Source organism: Pholcus phalangioides, unplaced genomic scaffold (assembly GCF_987345545.1).
Source record: "Pholcus phalangioides strain wild (caught in Gottingen) unplaced genomic scaffold, Ppha-v1.0 ptg000021l_1, whole genome shotgun sequence".
Lineage (NCBI taxonomy): Eukaryota > Metazoa > Arthropoda > Arachnida > Araneae > Pholcidae > Pholcus > Pholcus phalangioides.
This window is the reverse complement of record NW_028301614.1, coordinates 1,887,721-1,903,650: the sequence shown is the minus strand read 5'-3', so window position 1 is coordinate 1,903,650 and position 15,930 is coordinate 1,887,721. Positions and strand designations below refer to the sequence as shown.

The window sequence follows — 15,930 nt, the reverse complement described above, 5'->3', positions numbered from 1 at the left end:
CAACACACATTTTTGGATTGAAAGTGTTTCAGAATAACGAAAACTATAATAGATTTTGGGCAACCTATCGTCATTTTTACGTCAAATGCAAAAATCATGTAATATTCGAAACACGATTACAAAAAAAGGTTTTGTGGATGAAATTTTTTGTTATTTTCGCAGTACATTTAGCCAGTGATGATGCAGGTTGTGAACCAAAATTTAAAAGATTGTATAGCATATCCATAAGTTACAATCAAACATGTTAATGTACGTGCGAATTTTTTGAAAAATTTCATTCTAAATTTCATCTATAAAACACTGTAATTAGACAAATACATGTGATAGACCTCAGAGTTCAATACAAAACTTTAAAAATGTGAAGGCAAAATATCGTATAAAAATTTTGTACTCATACAATCAATAGATGTTTAGAAATAATCTTTTAGCTTATTAACAGCTATTTCTAATATTAACTCAAGTAAAATGCTAAAAATAGCATTCTTCGTAAAACACGTTTTAATTTTTTATTCATCTACTACCTCATGTAAAAACGCAACATTAAAATGGGTGTAACTTCAGCTTTATGCTGTTTTAAACGTCATATGAACAAAACAAGGCCTGTTTTGGAATCACAACAAGTAGGGCTTCATAAAAAGTAAAACTAAAAATAATCATTTTTATCCAAAATAATATTTTCAATATAGTCAGATAACTTAATATGCGCAATTTTAACCCGTTTATTGAATTTGTTTATGTATTATGAGTGTATTAGGTCATGTTATAAGGATATAGGATCAAGAGACTCTTGTTAACCACAAATTAAACGTATTGCTATTTATTTGTTCATCGAACTTTTCTGTTTTAAACCTTCCAAACGTATCTTAAGGGCAGGCTGGCAGTCGAGACAGACGAATGGCCAAAGGATATCGAACCCTTTTTCGTAGACGGGTGGGGAACATACGTCGGCAAATATGGAAGAAAGGCGTGGCACCCAACGTTAGTGGATGTAGTCTTTGCCATTCGATGTCAAGCAATGTAAACGGCTGTAAAATTGGTTGTTTGATGAAGGTGGGATGTTTTAATTTAGTGTAGTTATATATATAACTTAGTCATCACAGGTGCACACGTAAATTTCAGCGATATTTGTTTTTCCCAAGATTTGACTCTACAACTGAGTATTTATCGTGTCTTTGATAGATTACACGTCGTTTTTTTATGTATGTGCTTGGTTTTCTTTTCCCTTACCATTTGTCAGAGTTCGAGACCCTCACAAGATATCAATTATATAATACAGTCGACGCCGTTTATTAAAATCAAATCGTGCTTAAAAATATAAATGTTTTTCGACGATCAGTAATGCATTGTTCAATTTCATTTGTGACGTGTTTGCTGAATCTTTCCTCCTAACGTCGTAACACAGTGTGGTGTTATTAAAACAAAAATGTATTTTTTGCGCTGCCTATAGCTATTGGGATCTGACTAACTTTTTTTATAATCGCGCACAACTCGGGTCTATCACCATCTATGGGCGATTCACTACCTAGTGAGTTGTGCCGGAAGTGTAACTGTGTGTGTGCACCTAACACTCTGAGTGCGTATGTAGTGATGTGTTCGATTTTTTTTTCAGTGATGCCATCTATATTTCAGAAGTGAAGTGAGTGATGTGTTACGACTGAATTATATTTGTAGTTTGTAGGTCTGCTGCTCTCTATGGCGAGACTTTTTAAACGGGACATCGGCTCGCATTCGCACCTTGAAGTTGAGAACCATAGAAAACCCAACTAGGTGGGGTTCGAACACGAGACGAATCCAGCGGTATATCGGAAATGGGCTCGGCTATTGAAAATCCGTGTGGCGTATGAAAAATTAACATACAAAACTCAGCATCAGTGTTCAACACAACAACATTATAATCGACAAGAGCTTCAGTTGGTAGCGACGAGCCAACCTTAACTTTGCATCCGATTTCAAAACGTAACATAATAAATATCTAATTTTTATTTGTTATGATCATTGCTATTTTTAAAAGGCAACAATCAACTAAAAATTTGTAGAATATTCAAATTATGTGTCGATTTTTTAATAAATTATTATTACTCTCACTGCGACTTTAAGTATTATACAGGGTGATTCAGAAAAGATGGGAAAAACTTTAAGAGGTGATAGTACCTACCAATACAAACAATTACCACCAAAGAATGCATGGTCTAACATGAAACGCAGACGCGATAGCGCGTTTCGAAACGGCCGCTTCGAAAACAATAAAACGACATTGCTGTTGAAATTTATCCAGAGAAAAAGAACACCGTACATATGCAAATGTAACCTGTGGAAGAAGAAGAAATCGTATGCAAATCTGCGTCACGGTGAATAAAAGGCGCGGACGCCAGCCCTGTGTGAAGTTATTCCAGCGTGCAACCGTTCTAACTGTTATAACGTACGGGACAACGGCGCACTTTATTAATACTGAGTCCGCGCCTTTTATTCACTGTAACGCAGATTTGCATACTGTTTCTTCTTCTTCTTCTTCCCTAGGTTACATTTGCATGCATGTGGTGTTCTTTTTCTCCCGGTCAATTTCAACAGGAATACCGTTTTAACGTTTGCGGAGCGCCGTTTCGAAACTCGCTATCGCATTTGCGTTTCATGTTAGACCATGCATTCTTTGATGGCAATTGTTTGTATTGGTGTGTACTATCACCTCTTAAAGTTTTTCCCATCTTTTCTGAATCACTCTGTATGTATATCTAAAAATGCCTTTGTTTATAACATGGATATTCAAAGACTGATCATGATTTTTTCTGTGCTCACTCATGACACTTATTCCTTGATCTTCAATTAACTCTCTATAGTCCCGTGTATATTTTAATATATACATGGTTAAGAAACCCATAATACAATTTTTTTTTTCTTAATCACTTTGGTATTTCAGAAAGTACATTTTAAGTATGATTTCAATACAAAATACGACTATATAAGTAGAATACTTTTTTCTTATCTAGAAGGCATTGATTCCTTGTGGGTGCCATTTTTTGAGAGCTGCTGAATTATTTTCAAGTGTTCTGAGATTTATAAAATCATTCCAAATTCAGGGAATTGGAAACAAATTCGAAGATAAATCTATTCAACTTTGCTAAGCAAGATTTTATCTCCGTATATAAAACATTAAAATCTAGGCAACTTGTATATTTTACTCCTTAATTAACTATTTTAGCTAATTAAAAAATCAAGCCCGATTGACAAAATCGCTGCTTGATGTTTCAGAGTGAAAACATATTAACAGCACCAATTTACATCCGTTTTTCTAAAAGAAAATTTTAAATACGCTTGTATGGGACTGAATCATAGAGTGTTAAAAGCAAACGCAAATGACAAAAAATATTCCAGGGCGCGGTAGCCCGGTCGATAAGATGCTCGCCTGAAGTACCAAAGGTTGTTTAGAGGTGTCGCGAGTTCGATACCCGGTTCGTCCTTGTCAGAAAACTTTCCTGACACAGGGTACAACAAAAACGGCGACTTGACCGCAGCAAAAAAATTGCTACCGCAGGGGGCCCCCATCGAGAGGTTAGCGTACCAACCTCTCGATGAGTATATCAAAATACACAAAATTTGAATATTTTACAAATTTTTAAAAAGTTGATAGTTTTTAAACTTAAAAATAATGATAAAATAAAAGTTCATAAGTTATAAGTGTATCCGGGGGGGGGGGGGGGAGTGCATGTGTGGTGTAGCAGTAGTAGGTAGGGCCTCCAAAAAAATAGCTCGGGGATCCATGATGTTCTTAAGTCAGCCACCTCATTGGGCAGTTTGCCTGTTGTGGCGTTGTATTTATAAGTGTAGTATACACTGTGTAAGCATGTTGTTCAGGGTTGGCTTTAGGTTGCCTGTTGAATGTATTGGAGGAACTGTAAGGGCCGTATTCACCGACATGGTTTAAACTGTAGTCACATGTTTTGGATAAGAAACCTGGAAAACAGATTGGTTCAATTTTTGGATAAGAACCTGAATTTAACCACTCCGTGTCGATCTCTTATCAAAAAAAAGTTGACTATAGTTTAAACCATGTCGGTGAATACCGCCCTAAGTGGTACTTCTTTTTGCCTACACACCGATCATAATGTTCTGTGCTCATTCACGACGTTTATTGCTTGACTCTTAAATTAATTCGATTCACGAAATAAAAACATAGTTCGAATCTTCATCGACATCACGCTAAAAGCGAAAAATTATCGTTTCCGAATTAAAAATTATACGTGGAAATAATTAATGTTCAATGCCAGAATTTTTTTGCCCCACTTTGAAGGGCAAGAAAATAAATCTATCAAACAGTAGGTGGTTCATGATCGAATCAATTGAGGGAAATTAAAATGTAAATAAATAAATATATATATATTAATTATATTTCTTAAGAATGAACCTTGTGGTACAAGTGATGGTCAGGGATTGAAATGTGAACTAATCGAAATGTTAATTAATAAATTTACTCAAAATTATAGTTAGCTTTTTTTTAGTCGATCAAAAAAAATTTTTAAGTAAAAGACTATATATCCTAAAACAATTTAAATGTTTTAATTGCATCATAGCCCACTTCATGAACGTGATACTTCTGTGAAATGTAATGTTGCTACCTGGAACAATTAATGCTGCATTTATTCACCATGTGCATTGTTTATAACAGCCATGTTATAAACAATGCACATGGTGAATAAATGCAGCATTAACACCGGCAGCATTACAGCCAAACACCGGTCATAACTTCCTGTGCTCATTCACGACATTTATTGTTTTATTCTTAATTAAGTTGATTCAAAAAACAAAAACACTTCGAATCTTCATCCATAGAATTGATGAGATCACCTTAGCTATAGGCTATTCAAAAACACATTTTCGTACAATGAATGCCGTCCCAACATGACGTTAGAGGCAAAAAATCACCGTTACCGAAATAAAAATTATACGTGGAAATAATTCATGATAATTAATGTTCAATGCCAGAATTTTTTTTTTTTTTCAGCTGCAGGTTAAAACAAAAAATAAATCTATCAAACAGTAGGTGGTTCATGATAAAATCGATTGAGGAAAAAAATTAAATGGAAATATTAATTATATATCTTAAGTATGAGCCTTGTAATACAAGTGATGGTCAGGGGTTGAAATATCATCTAATCGACATGTTAGTTGATGAATCTGATAATAAAGCAGGGAAGAAGAAGAAAAAACTAGATATTACGAGGGAAAAAAATGGGTGAAAAAATCCATTTAGCAATGACGCCATCTTCACCAGATGGAAACAGTGTTTTTGCCATGTTTTTATTTTTCTCTTCACTGGTATGGGAAAAAAAATTGACCTTTACATGTATGGAAAAAGTGTAAAGGGTCTCGACCCCTTTTCTTTGAAGTAAAGTGATAAGATTATGGGTTGGAAGGCTTAAAATTCTTTTTCGCTTTGGCGTGGGTCATTAGAAAATAAACCTACATTATTCCCCTTTTTTTTCATTACATGGGAAATCCGTATTAGACTTCCTCAAGGACGTGGTGTACAAAACTTTTATCTATTCTTTTTTGTTTTTCCATTATTTTTCACCCATGGCATATTTCTTTTTCTCATGATTATCGAATTGTATGAGTTAAGACGTTCTTTTCTTTTTCACTATTGGATGTTTTTAGTCACGAGGGTCGTGTACATATTCAGAAAAAAATTCATATATAAGCAAGATGATATCTGCTTTGTTATGATATATGTGTGTGTATGAATAGGATTTTAAATACACCTGTTAACACATTAAACAAGTGAGTTGTATTCTTTTAAGAGATTTTAGTATTTGTAGATTTTTTTTCTCTCTCTCTCTCGGGTGAGTGATCGAGATTTTTATGTCATTCATTAATTAATATGAAGAGAAAAAAGTTAGATTAAAAAAGATTTGAACATAAAACCGTAAAATCTTGATTTTTTTTTTTAGATTTATGCTAATTTTCTATTGAACCATTGTATAGCCTGATATTTTGATTTCTTGGGAATTATAATATGCCAGCGGTGATATTACATAAATAAAGCAAAAAATGGGTAAAAATCGTAATTTCCTGGGGAGAAAAATGAATTCTGAAATAATGAAGAAAGATTTTTCAAAGCTTAAAAACTTTTTTGGAATTATTTATGTTTCATAAAAATTTCCTTTTCAGTTCAATGTGTGTGTGTAAACAATAATCTCCAAAATATATTTTTAAGATTCTAAGGATAAATAGGATCGGCAAGAGTGTGTGTGTAGACAGAGTAAATATTAATTGATGGAAGTTATTTAAAATCGTTAAAACTAATTAATTGCCTATATAAAATCAATACAGCTCCAATATCGATTGCTATACAATTAAAGTACTATGGTTTCATGTGCGTTCTGTGAGATGATGTGGATGACCATCGCTGATCTTTCATGCCTTCTGTGATCTCGATCTATTTTAGGTAATTTATTTCTGGACAGCTATAAAACGTTTGGGTGAAGCTCAAAAAAGCGAACCTCATTAAATTATACTTCCCTAATGTTAAAGCCTCTTCTAACATTACATCGAATCCCGAGGCTTCTTACTTCAACGCCTTCTGCGTCAGTGTTGATAATTGCGCTATAATTTGTCATTATTTCGACAATGTTTTTTTACTTGCGTAAATTTAAAGAAAAATAAATTCGTACATCAGTTACGAAATTTCTAATAAATAAGAGTTTTAAAAATTATGAGGAGCGCTTTCCCGCATGGATACTCATAAATGTTTTCTTGTGAAGTTCCAGAACAGTAAATAATTTATAATTTTTTTTGCTCATAATAATAAAAAGTCATCAGGAAATATGTTTTATAATTTCTTCTGATTTAAGAAGTAAGTCGCTAATTTTTTTTTCCAATTTTTGCAGCGGACACACCCGAAAGAAATCATGAGGATATCGGTGTGGATTAGTAAGTACCAAAACTTGTGTAATTATTCTTGATAGTTCAATAACGTTTTCAATAATATTTCCAGAAATTTTCTCATCTATATATTTTTTCTTTATTTATCTTTATTTATCCTCAACAATATAGCTACCGACACATAGAACAGTAAATGTGAGCTAATGTTATACAAATAAAATATTTAATCTAGCTGATTCGTGACTACGTAAACGGAGAATGTGAACTTCGGAAGCTGTCTATATCTACCTTTTCCTTAACTAAAAGTGATAGCTTCCAACTAATGTTGAAGAATCAATTTTCTGATTACGTTTTTATTTTTGAGAATCTCTTGCGATCCCCCCAGTCCATTTTCTGACAGACTCAAAACTTGGGAACTACTGGCTTAAGCGATTTACGATTTGATATTTTAGGTGGGATGGTGTCAGGAAAAGCCTTTCAGCACAGGACAAAACCATATACTACGACACAAATTGTAATTAACATCTTCACATCCGAACCAAATCTGACTATAAAAAAAACCCTTTTTTTGATTGATTAGTGTTTGTTGTATGTCAAAATTCTCATTTAAAGTTGAAAAATTTAGTTTAAATTGATTTATTTATTTGGGTCGGTTTTTTTACTATGACCATTTGAGTACGTATACAAATGTGTATATATCGGGTCTTAACTTGAAATAAAACCATCAAAAACCGTTGAAAATGAGGTACGCACGTGTACCTCTGCAGCGAAGAAGAGAAAATCACAGAATAATAACATAGTGTTTTACATTACTATATACAATCATCACAAGGCTCAAAACTAACACATTTCGGCATATTTTAACAATATGAAACAAAAATCAATAAAAGACAGCCACCTACACCGTGTTGTATGCAACACACCCCCACATCACAAAACGAAATTTTAGTTATGTGATCTATTTTCGTTGTGCTTCTTTTGAATTTTATTTTGTTTGAAATGCCTAATCATTGTAAATAAACAAAGAATAGAGCATGCCATGGAAAAGAGTATTTCCTCTCTGGGCCAGATTATAAACATCGACAAAGTTTTTAAGGTTCAAGAGCGAATCGAATGAGATGTTTTTGGAGAGTTCAACATTGTGCAAAACGGGTCCCATAAATTTTTACGGGAGAGAACCAATAAATTTCCCCGTTTAATATTTTTCTCCAAATTATAGGGGGAGGGGGCAGCGGTCAATGCATGGTCAGGTGAAGTTAGAACATGCATCGAAATCTCGTGCTTGAGTTCCCATCGTCACACACACATCTTCGCTCTTTTTTGTCCCAATCACTTGGCAGTCAATGTACCTCTCTCGCTGGATAGAGATCTCTACCGAAATTTGTAGACCTGTATTATCAATTTGTCAGGCCTACCATACAAAATATAGGTTTGGTAGCCTACAAGACAATTATTGATAAGAAGAAGATGGTTAAGGAGTTTCTTTAATTATTAAATTTCTTTAATTATGGACATAAATGACCAAAACGATTTTTGACGTTGCGCCATCTCTTAGCTATTATAAGTTATGGTATTTTGCTTTATTTTTTTTTTTTATTATTTGCATACCAAATTGTCCATCAATGTAATGGCAATGATAAAATTTTATAAGAACTTATTTAAAATTTGATAATTTCACAGATTTTGAACTAGTTGATCAATTTTGAAAGAAATAAGTGCCATGATAATAAAAATTTTATTAATAATAAGTTATCACTCCTTGCTAGCAAAAATTTACAATACGTTTGTCGTTGGACAATTAGTTACTCATTAGAGGAAAATTATCTTCGATTAACAGACGCCGCTTACTATAATCACACACACGTATAATGTACAGTAGTTATTAAGACTTCAGTTTTTGTGTTGTGAACTTTTTTTATTCGAAATTTTTGTTTCCTTTTGTATATTTTGAAGATAAGGTTTAATGTGTGCAAGACTACTGTGCTAGGACAGAGGTCATCAACGCATGGCGCACTTAATCCTTTAAGAATTAATGTTAAACGTATTTTCAGAATAAATAAAAGTTTTCAATTATTTTTGTGTCACAGTTCAACTAATTAGCCCCCCCCCCCCACCCCATTAAAATGTCACTGAATTGCAGGAGTTAGTGACTCGCGGGAAGTTTCAGTTTGGCCCGCGACGTGCCTAAAAGGTTGAAGAACCCTGACGTTAGGAGACCATAAGGTGTTTCCTTCTCCCATTTACGCGCGTACTCGCTTCACAATACCGTATTCGGGCAGAAGTAGCCGCAATAATTCATGCTCATATGAAGCTACTTGTGCAATATAATGTAAAAGAAAACCCTTTCGTTCTTGGTCAGTTCCACGGTTACTCGGCCGTCCCAGAGGATCGATGAAAAATAGATAATATTAAACCAACTGAGAGGATTGGATGTAAATATCTAATGCGTGAAATTAATACATAATATGATAATATTTGTAATGTTATCGTTATTCATTTCACGCATTAGATAGTTACATCCAAACTCCTCATAATGGCTGATTAATAATAATAATCAAAAAACTCAGGATTTTGCTGTAAGGCAAAAATATCCCGTCTTAGAACAATATTAAAAAATGAAACGGCATGATTGTTTTTATCAGAAACCCCAAGTTCCGACAAAAAAACGGCGCGCACTGTTTTCAGAGTAATTTGTTATGCACGCATTTGTGTGATTTATTGTTTCCATTTTTTCTTCTTATAAATTTTTAATTTTTTTTTTCAGTTTTCTCATGTGCATTAGTGTTAGCAGCGTCTGCTCCTAATAAGAGGGTAAGTTATTTTTTTCCCGTCTTTTTTGGTCATTCGACTGAATAATGCAGTGTAAATATTATAATCTTTTTCGAAGTGCGAGTAAGATCCATATTGTACATAAACGTGAGATGGTGGATTACTCTTAGATATTATCAGTTCTGGTTCAGTTTATGAGAAGTATCACCACCGATTCTACAGCGCTGGCTATAAATCTATAGAAAGGACGACCCCAGATCTACATCGAAAGATAAATTTAAGAATTTCGATTTCGTACATCTGTATTTCCAGATCACAATCGTTTTTAACATCTATTATATATATAATCTCACAATATTTTTTCCATCCCTTTCGTCGCATGTTACAACAGTGGTCTTTGAATTGAGTTGGGGTCTCGACCCTTTCTAAATTATTCATTTGCAGTATTATATGGTATTTGGCATCAGAGGCGTACGCGGGGAACGAGGGAGGGCATAAGATGATAAGATGCTTTTACTCCTCCCCCAATTCTCCGAGCCAAGGGGGCCATTCAAGTATTACGTAAGCAGATTTTCAGAAATTTTTACCCCCCCCCGTCAGCAAAATTTCGTCAGCAGCATAGAATATTTCATATGTTCAAAAAGGGGTGGTTTATGACTTAAGCAACCTTCAAACCCCCCCTTTCCCCCCTTGTCATCAAAAGTCAGCAAATCCGAAACCCCTCCCCCCTCCATGCTGACGTAATACTTGAATGACCCCCAACAGAAAATTTAAATTTTCAAAAATATATATTTTATTGATGAAATTAAAATGTATACCTAAAGAAAATACCCTTTAAATGCTATTTTAATCACAATTTCTGTTAATTTAAACGCATTTTAAGGTTGATAACAAGAAATTTCTCAAAATTCCTTTTGCCTACCCTCCACAAAATCGATCCCGCGTACGTCCCTGTTTAGTATGACCAATCAACTATTAATCCCATACCTTTGTTTAAAAGGTAAGTTCAACCAAATGAATTTCTGAAGTGATTACATTAAATCCATAATTGATTGAAAGATCAAGTATCAACAGTATAATAACGTCGTATTGTCAGGAGAGTAGGTATACGACTTTGAGGAGGGGGGGGGGATGCAGGAATTTCGGGGGAGGGGACACAGGGAATCTCTTCCCAGTGCCGTAACTAGTTATTTCTGTGCCCTGCACAAGTATTTGCATTTAAGCCCCTTCTGGCCCATTCTGGGGACCCCTGCAAAACACTAACACTTGGACATTGAAGGGTCAGTGATCATCGGTCAAGACTCAAGAGCCACCATATTACTTGATATATCTGTCATGGCCAGCGGAAAATAGCGGTGACATGTCTATTTGTACTAGCTTCCACGTTCGTTATAACGGCCCGTACCCCTCGTTCCACGAAAAGCGGGCGCTACATTGGAAGGTCATGGTATGAAACATTAAAAAAATGTTCCGTAGGAGAAAATTTCACATTTGAGCGGAATAAAATAATTACATAATTCATCATGTAATAATGTAAGCAGTTTCAGTGAAAATACCAAAGGTCAGAAAATACTAATAAAATTGAATAATTAATTACATGCATGCACTTATACCGGAGTGTCCTATATCAAGGTCAAACACAATTCGAAAGACACCGATTTCGTGCATTTCTTTGAAAAATAAATGAGAAACAAAAAAGGCTTTCGTGGCCATCGTGTAAATTAGAATTAAATTTAAAAGTTTCCGGGTTTTTTGGCCGACGTGAAGTACAGTTTCTGTCTTTCGACGTTTTGTTCGCACGAGTGGCGAGCATTTTCAAGAATTGTTCAAGAATAGCGTTTTTCCGCTTACAACGTTTTTTATGAAGTTTTTCGTTTTGGACGTTATGAGTAAGGTCTACTATATTCAATTTTTTTACGACAGAAATTATAAAAATCAATACATTTTGGATTCTACGAAAATTAAGAGGTCGAAATAGACATTCCCACGCTACGGGGTCCGCAAAGCATTGACCAGCACCACAAGAGGTCCACGGTGCATTGCCCTTCATTGCAGGAGGGATCGTGATATCGAAGACATTGGAAAACACTGTTGAAGGGGCAATATATTGGGTGAAATCATTATTGGGACTTACCGCATGGATAAAATCATTTGGGGCTTACGGTATGTCGGTCCTTATAAAGGAACGGTTGCAATAACGCATGGCCGTTATAACGAGCGTATAAACTTCAGTTAAAATTCGAACTCATGTTTCTGATTCAAAAAAGTGATTAATCGGGATCCTGAGCATTTTTTTTTTTTTCATTTCAATCGTTTTATTTTGTTTATTCTATCACAGAAAAGGCGAGCTGCATACGACCTTCCAGATGGGATCCATCTCTTCGTAGCGGACGTGCGTTCGACGTTCACGTGCCCCGGAGACGGATATTACGCGGATGTCGACAATAACTGCCAGCTGTTCCACGTGTGCCACGGGTTCGACGACGGCAGCAACGCGCCTCAACAGTGGAGCTTCGCCTGCGGCAACCAGACCGTGTTCAACCAGTTCACTTTCACTTGTTCTTTCCCAGAGGAAGCCGTTCCCTGCGAGAGATCCGCGGATTTCTTCTACCTGAACAGCAGGGTTCAAGAAGCTGATCCCGACGTGCCTTTCCTAAACGACCAGGACGTGCAGAATGCAGCCGCTGTCATACCCGGATCGCTAAATTACGGTTCTCGGGGCAACGAGCAACCTATTGGAGGATTGAGACCACTTCGAGGTTGATTCTGAAACCGCCAATACTTGAACCTAATGTGAATCTAGACTCTCTACTAGTCCATAGTAAAAGGAATTATTTTGAGTGTGACTCCGTGCTTTCAGGTGATGGTGTTTTCCGATTATTTAGTATAAGGGTTCATTCTTCTTTGGAAACTTGCAATTTATTTCCATTAATGACTCTTTTCGGTGATGATCTATAAGTTTCAATTGGTGAAGGGATCTCTTACAATTTGTGCAATTTAATGAGTAATTCAGTAACCCGCAATAATACGTTCGGATCTTTGGTATAAAATTCTCAAATTGCATTTCATAGTTACTGCTCGTGCTTATCGAGCAAAGATTAATATAGGCATACGTTTGATTGTTTTTGTTGCGTCACGTTCATTTTCTGCACACTAGGGCTAATTACACCGAGACCTTCGATTCATTTCCGATTCCCATCGGCATTTTCGACATTTTTCCATTCTTTATACTAATCGAGAGTTCGGTGCGCTAACTCCTCGTTGAGTGACTCTTTGCGGTAGCAATCATATTACTCTGTTATCATGTTTTCGCCGTTTCTGTTGAACCGCCACGTCACGAATTGTTTCTAACAAGGACGCGACACTTCTGAACTTCCTTTGGTACTTCAGGCGAGTATCTTATCGATCCGTGCTACCTCGCCCATAGGCATGTATGTTATACATCTTTAATAATTTTCTTGAGATACACGTCTCATTTTTTAATGATAATTAAAATAATTGACTGAACTTTTTTTATGCTGAAATATACATTTTTGAATTTTTATGTCTTCCTCTTCCAGAATGAGATGGATTTCACTTGTCCCTCTCAATCCCCATGTGTAATGAATTCTCACCATATAATTCTGGGTGATTCATCCATTTTAATGTCTACAAACCGATGTTGTTTTTGAGGAAAATATTTCTTTCTTCTCTAGAGCACATTTCTTTTGCTATAATTTCCGTCTGTGTCTTATAAAGTTTCGTTAATTTATACCATCCCAACTCTTATTTTTTCTTCTCCTATTATAATATATAAGTAAACGCGGAATCTTCTGTTTCTATGGCCTCTAGCAACTGACCTCTTTGGCTTTACTAAGTTTAGAGTCTATAACTTTAGGGTTTTTCCTATCGCTTTTCTCGTTCATTCTTCTCGTTGTAATTTCAACAGCATTTTTTTTGTCTTTCTTTTTATGTGCCTAATCTTCAATAATTTGTAATCATTATATATCATAAAACACTTTGCAAATTTATTTTTTCATATATATTGAGCATGTGAGTTTCATGGATGAAAAGTCAGTCTTGATGATATGAATTGCATCGCCGTCGAATATGAAAGAGAAACATTTGCCTTAATTTCGTTTATCATCATTAAAACATAGTACAAATTAATGTTAGAGCAACAAGTTTATTCACGTCAGTCTTTTGTAAGATTCAAGAAATTTCGATGTACCGTTTCCTTTTCTTTGTATTTATCTGGGTTATGGTGAACTTGTAATGGGATAACGCTGCTTAAGTATGTATAATAAATGCATTGCAATTTTTTACAGATACCGTTTCTTTTTTATTTTCTCATCAAAACACACCGTTTAACTGTTGTATTGTACTTATAACTTATTAGAAGTTATTTATAGTGTTACTTAGAAATTATTTTAGAATTTGTATAATTATGTATTACTTAGAACTAAGTAATATATTATTATACAAATGCTAAAATAATTTTAAGAGTAAATGAAAGAAATAATTTCAGAATTATTGAAAAAATTGTTTCAAAATTTGTAACAGCATAAGGAAATAAATGATTCAAAATTATCGGAAGTATTTTCAGAATTAATATAAGAAATACAGTGTTGTTAGATAATTTTTTAAAGAACTTATATAATTTCAGGAAAAAAAAGTGTTCAGTTACTTGGGGGGGGGGGAGAGGGGCTACTGTCCAACATGGAACCTGTTGGCCCAACTGCTAAGACAGCATTGTACATTATAGTGTCACAATACCATATCAATACCGCAGTATAACTTGGTTTCATGGATGGTTTTAATTCCGCCCACAATGTCTGAAAGGTTGAATACACTTGCATTACGCCAGGGTCTTCAGCGCATAGCACGTGGGCCACATTTGACCTTCGGAACTTTTTGCAGAGGACAGACGATCGGGGAATTTCAAAAAATAGTTGAAAATATTGAAAACTGAATAATTCTAGAATCAATTAAAGAAATGGTTTAGGAAGTTGTTTTTCTGAATCCAACAAAAGAGGTCCCATATTTTTAATTGCATTGTTCGCTGAAATAATTTCATTCAAGTTTTTTGGAGAAAAGTTGGGAAATAACAGCAAAAACTAACGGACAACACGCTTCTTACGCTTATTTATGCTGCCTTTCCAAACTTTTCCACGGTTTTTGAATTCGAATATCTCAACGGATATTCCAGTTAAAAATATATCATCTATTTGTTGGACTCAGAAAAAACAGGGCAACATGCAACAACTTCCTAATTAGAAGTTGGAGATAGGGAGAATGCATAAAGATTTAGATTTTTTATTTTGTGACACTGCATTTCCACTCTCAAAGTGCAGGGTAATTTTCGAACACATTTTGACCATTTTTTCAATTAAAACCATTCTTCTACGACAAACGGTTGATGGGATATAGACCACATCAGCACTTAGAGTACACCCTGTATACTGACACGTACATAGAAAGCCGAAAAAATAATTAATAACTTCTTACTAAAAACGTGCAAACCTCCAAAATCATTCATAAAATAAACGTCCTGAAAAAAAAAGGGGAAAAAAACTCTGCAAATACAGTCCACGCCGCTTAATGTGATGACATTTAGACTCGGCGTTGATGATAACAATAACCAAATGATAACTATATTTACCCCCCCCCTAAAAAAAAAGATAAAAGTCTGCATTTTCCACTCAGCCATTGTGTTTATCAGTAACGGACCGCACATAGGAAGCTAAGAGTAAGCAGTTATCTACGACACCTACGTTTACTGGGATGCCACGCCAAACTACTCATAAATGACCGTTGAACGTGGTACAGAGCACACCGAGCTCAAAAGAGCCCTATTCTCCTCCATCTTGGAATAACACAATATACACACATATAAAACAGAATTTAATTTTTCTCGTTGCTGCCCAGCCCGAGGGGACTGTCTGGCGACCTGCAGACTGCCCTTGCTGGCTATGACGGGGGTAATAGACAAGTTTGTGTAGATGTGAATGACTAGTGTTGTTAGAAAGAAAAAAAAACACAAGCATACGGTCCGGTAAATGCCGGACCAACCGATGAGAATACTACAATACACAAAGATCAGCCATGTACTTCGTCAAAATGTTACTCTGTGCAATAGAGTTGATCAGTAAAATAAATAGTAGAAAAGAAATATAAATTCGAGTTTATTATAATGGGTACAAAAATATGAAATCACTTATATACAATTCACCAAAATGTTACATAATGCATTAATGGGAAGTAATAATAAAAATAAATCTAACATGCAAAAGAATAGAAAAACAA

At 34.9% G+C, this 15,930-nt stretch overlaps 1 protein-coding gene across 2 annotated transcripts; it reads left to right on the top strand.

The window, feature by feature from the left end:
- The first annotated feature begins 5,419 nt into the window (after nucleotides 1–5,419).
- LOC149070485 (uncharacterized) lies at nucleotides 5,420–13,951 on the top strand. Of its 2 annotated transcripts, none has more exons than XM_089249093.1 (4): nucleotides 5,420–5,772; nucleotides 6,882–6,924; nucleotides 9,641–9,687; nucleotides 11,984–13,951. In XM_089249093.1, exons 2-4 carry the CDS (start codon nucleotides 6,903–6,905, stop codon nucleotides 12,407–12,409), a joined length of 495 nt encoding a protein of 164 aa, XP_089105219.1. In that variant the 5' UTR covers nucleotides 5,420–5,772; nucleotides 6,882–6,902; the 3' UTR covers nucleotides 12,410–13,951. The 2 variants fall into 2 exon arrangements, with proteins under 2 accessions (XP_089105219.1, XP_089105220.1); XM_089249094.1 differs by having other exon boundaries at nucleotides 5,715–5,834.
- Nucleotides 13,952–15,930: the final 1,979 nt, after the last annotated feature.